Below are 4553 nucleotides of genomic sequence, written 5' to 3'. Positions count from 1 at the left end.
CACCTCCCCCCCCCTCCGCCATGTCATCCACGAGCTCATAATCCTCCCCCGACTCAACTTGTGGACATCATCCACACACACACATCGGTATTTATCTCCCCCCTCACCCTCTTCCTCTCCCCTCTCACGCCAGTAAGAGACGAGTTCACTCTCCTCGTTTTTCTTACTCTCCTTTCTCCCTCTTTTGACCGTCGTCGTGGCATCGTGGAAAAATCAATAACAAGCATGGCAGACTGGTGGCGCGCCGCGCTGAGCGCTCAGGTGGAAGGTACGCAGGGACGGCGAGTGAGAAAGAACGATGAGAGGGATCGAGAGGGGGTGAGTGGGGCGCGAAGGGGGGTGTGTGGGGGGGGGGAAGGGGACAGGGGAAAAAAGAAAGACCGGAAGGAAGCCAGCCATACGGCTATGGGCACCACACATTCCCCACCTGGGAGAGACCCGCCGCGAGAATAAAGGACGGACTGTTAGGCCGTACAGGGAACCTATGGTCTCGTGTATTCTGGCCTGATCCGTGTGTGTATCTACTCGTGTTGGGCGATACGATCCCTCGCTCTTCGGCCCCTCGCCCCGCCAGGCCGTCAGGACGTGGTGAACGTCACCTGCACGCTGGCCCGATCGAATTCCCGCGCCTTTACGCCTCTTCACGCGCCCGCGCACGCCCCACGGAAAATTGTTGGGGTGAGGTGGGGAATATGGACTGGGAATATTTTTTTTGGGGGGGAATTGCTTTTTGCGGGGTTAATCAAAATGTTCGGTTCGGGTAATTCGGGTTTTTTCGGGATAATCCCGGCCGGTGATGGATTCTTTTAACGGCGAGGATTCGGGGTCACGAGGGGTAATCAACATTTTGGGGGTTTTGGAAACTTTCATTTTTTTAAAGGCGAGGTTACGGTGATATTGAATTGATGGAAATCGCATGAGGGATTTTTTTTGGGGGCTTTTTGAACAATTAGCTGCGTTGGAATTAATTTAGGGCTGAGACAATGATGAACATTCAGATTTCATTAACAATTCTACGAAGTTTCAAATTTTTGGCGGTAGGAAGACGAGAATTTTCGAGTTCCTCGAATTTTCTGACATTTAAAGTGACATTAAATTAATTTAAATCGCAGGAGGGAATTTTTTATGGTATTTTTTGCCAACAGCTATTGCAGCTTTTAGAAGAAAATTAATCAAGAAATTAAACTTTTGGGTTTTTGAAGAGAAGAATGTTTTGATTTGGATTGGCAATGGACCGTTGGAAAAATTTGAAATTTCAGGAATAACTGACTTGTGATTTTTAAGAGAGTGACATTGAAATTAATTTAGGGCTGAAACTGCGATAGAGATTCAAATTTCACTGAAAATTCTATGAAACTGCAAATTTTTTGCAGTAGAACATCGTAGTAGAAACACCGACGTTAACAGCACTGAGAAAAAAATGCTTCTGCCAAGTGTATTTACTAACCACAAGAAAATTTACACATGTCTTATGCAAATATTTACGTACATTTCCTTGTGGCAAGTATATATACTCGGCAAAGGCATTTTTTTTCGCAGTGCACCTAAAGCGAAAAATTTTCTTTTCAATCCCCAAACCCTGCAAATAACCGCTCCTCCCCCAAAATCGTACACTTTGCCTTGCGAAAACGGTGCGTTCCCTCCCCAAAACCTCATCCGATTTCACCGTCCACCCGAAACCGCCTGCGCAGGAGTGTCTGCACGTTGTTTTCACCCCGCCCCAAAAAAACTGCAACAGACCGAGTGGCGGCAACCGCCACTCTACCTCGACGTCAACCGCCTAAAATGCAAATTTGCCTTTTCAATCCCCAAACCTTTCAATAACCCCCCCGCCCTCAAAATCATACAAATCACCTCCCGAAAACCATGCATCATTCCTCCCAAAAAACTTCACTCGATTTCCCCGTCCACCCAAAATAAAACCGCCTGCGCAGAAGTGTCTGCACGTTGTTTTCACCCCGCCCCCCAAAAAAATANTTGTTTCAACCCCCCCCCCCCCCTTAAAAAATAAAACAGAACGAGTCGCGCCAACCGCCACTCTATCTCGCCGTCAACTGCCTAAAATGAAAAATTTCTCTGCTTTCCCGTCCACCCAAAACAAAACCGCCTGCGCAGAAGTGTCTGCACGTTGTTTCCACCCGCCCCCCAAAAAACTCCTGCACCAGACCGAGTGCGGGCAACCGCCACTACCAAACGTCGACGTCAACCGCCTAAACCGAAAAATTTCCCCATTTCCATTCAACTCACCTCGCGAAAACTGTGCATTCCCCCCAGCAACCTCCCCCGCNGTCAACCGCCTAAACCGAAAAATTTCCCCATTTCCATTCAACTCACGTCGCGAAAACTGTGCATTCCCCCCAGCAACCTCTCCCGCCTCCCCGCCCACCCAAACCAAAACCGCCTGCGCAGAAGTGTCCGCACGTTGTTTCCACCCGCCCCCCAAAAAACCCCTGCACCAGACCGAGTGGTGGTAACCGCCACTACCAACCGTCGACGTCAACCGCCTAAAATGATGAGTTTCTCTTCATTTTAGGCGCCTCATTTTCATCCAACTCGCCCCGCGAAACCTCCCCCGCTCTCCCCGCCCACCCAAACCAAAACCGCCTGCGCAGAAGTGTCCGCACGTTGTTTCCACCCGCCCCCAAAAAACCCCTGCACCAGACCGAGTGGTGGCAACCGCCACTACCAACCATCGACGTCAACCGCCTAAACCGAAAAATTTTCCCATTTCCATTCAACTCACCTCGCAAAAACCGTGCATTCCCCCCAAAAACCTCCCCCGCTTTCCCGTCCACCCAATACAAAACCGCCTGCGCAGAAGTGTCCGCACGTTGTTTCCACCCGGCCCCCAAAAAACCCCTGCACCAGACCGAGTGGTGGCAACCGCCACTACCAACCATCGACGTCAACCGCCTAAACCGAAAAATTTTCCCATTTCCATTCAACTCACCTCGCAAAAACCGTGCATTCCCCCCAAAAACCTCCCCCGCTTTCCCGTCCACCCAATACAAAACCGCCTGCGCAGAAGTGTCCGCACGTTGTTTCCACCCGCCCCCAAAAAACTCCTGCACCAGACCGAGTGGCGCCACGGGGTGGTCTCGCGCGCCCGAAGGGGGTAGAATCTCTCTCCCGTGACCCACCGATGGCAGCACAGTGCAGCCCTCCCCACCCCAAAACAAATCCCTCGCCCCCCGGCCGCAAAAAACTTAAACCCCACAAAATTAAAACTCACCTCGTCCTCTCCATTAGCCACGGTATTGACCGAATCCATGCTCTGTGATAATGGTGCCTCCATAATGCAGGATTGTATTTCGGCCGAAGATCCGGGATTACCGGTTGTTGATGCAATGCGAGCGGGTGGCGGGGATGAGTCCACCGTTTCCCGTCTCGGGCGTTTTAGGGCGGGCGGCGTTATGGTTGTACCGGCGAAGACGACAGGCGCCTCCAGGACTGTTTCGTCGAATAAACTACCTCAAAACGGCCCCGACGAAAAAAAAAAAACAACAACAATTCCCGACAATTCCCAACCGTCAGAGCTCCTCCCCGTCGCACCCCGTCAATGCATCCAAATAAATAAACGAATAAACGAAAAAAAAAAACGGTTTGTTTCACAGACAAATCACAATTGCACAGCACTTGCCACCCTTATCGTCCCCAGTGTTCTAGCCCCTCTTCAACCTCACTCCCGATACCCTGGGCTGTTTAATACTGCACCTGTCGCACTGTAGAACCGTGGAACTGTGTACCCGTACAGTTGAGCAGGTGTTTCGTTTCCCCCGCACACACGCTTCTATTTTCAAAGCAATCGATATAACGAGTGTCGTGGCATAAGAGAGCGGTTAACCTGCGGATTGTGCCGCAACGCGTGGCTTATCAATAATGATTAATTAATAATGAGGATAATTGAGTTGAGAGAATTTTTAGGACGGAGGATTTTAGTTGCGGTGTTATCGCGGGCGGGCGGGGGGTTTTCGATTGATCTTCACTCGCTCGGTGCTCGGTGTCACGACGAGGAGGAGCGAGGGCTCGTTCTGATGGACAAGTGCACTCTAGTGGGGTTTAAATACCCTGGACACGGGTATTTCGCGCGGTGACACGGCTACTGGGGGCACACAATCACATGTACATCCCATCCAGACGACTTTTGGTAATCACTCCAGCATTTCAACCTTTTTAGCATTAATCCCTTCTGTTCAGCCGTTTATTTTTTGAGAATTTGTTTTTACGGGTTTTATTTGCGCGGCTTTTCGGTCTCTCGAGTGGTGATTTTAGTGGGGTGTAAATTAGGAATAATTTAAACAAAATGAAAATTAACGGATCACTGGTTTAAGGAATAATAATTGTTACGTAAGCACTGCGACACGGCTGGTACGCAGGTTGCCGATAGACTGACGGGGCAATGACGGACACTGACGTGCTGGAGCACGGGGAGAATTGTGCTTAGAACCAATGGGGCGACGGTGGGAATTGCGCGGGAGGGACGGGAGGGGGGGTCTACTGTATGCGCCTGTACACGTAAAGTGGAGCCAACTGCAAGGGAAGGTAAATGGGAA

At 50.4% G+C, this 4553-nt stretch overlaps 1 protein-coding gene across 1 annotated transcript in view; it reads right to left on the bottom strand.

The window, feature by feature from the left end:
* LOC107036509 (protein couch potato) overlaps positions 1-3447 on the bottom strand; it is a 58026-nt gene extending 54579 nt beyond the window's left edge. The window contains exon 1 of the mRNA XM_015254527.1: positions 3233-3447. Coding sequence (XP_015110013.1) covers positions 3233-3295 — 63 coding nt within the window. The 5' untranslated portion in view covers positions 3296-3447. The remainder of the gene's footprint in view (positions 1-3232) is intronic.
* Between the last annotated feature and the right edge of the window lie 1106 nt (positions 3448-4553).

The sequence above is a fragment of the Diachasma alloeum genome, unplaced genomic scaffold (genome assembly GCF_001412515.2).
Source record: "Diachasma alloeum isolate Michigan unplaced genomic scaffold, Dall2.0 Dall_scaffold_00209, whole genome shotgun sequence".
In the NCBI taxonomy this organism is placed as follows: domain Eukaryota; kingdom Metazoa; phylum Arthropoda; class Insecta; order Hymenoptera; family Braconidae; genus Diachasma; species Diachasma alloeum.
Note: the sequence above shows the minus strand (reverse complement) of the source record. Positions and strands in the feature narration are given on the sequence as shown.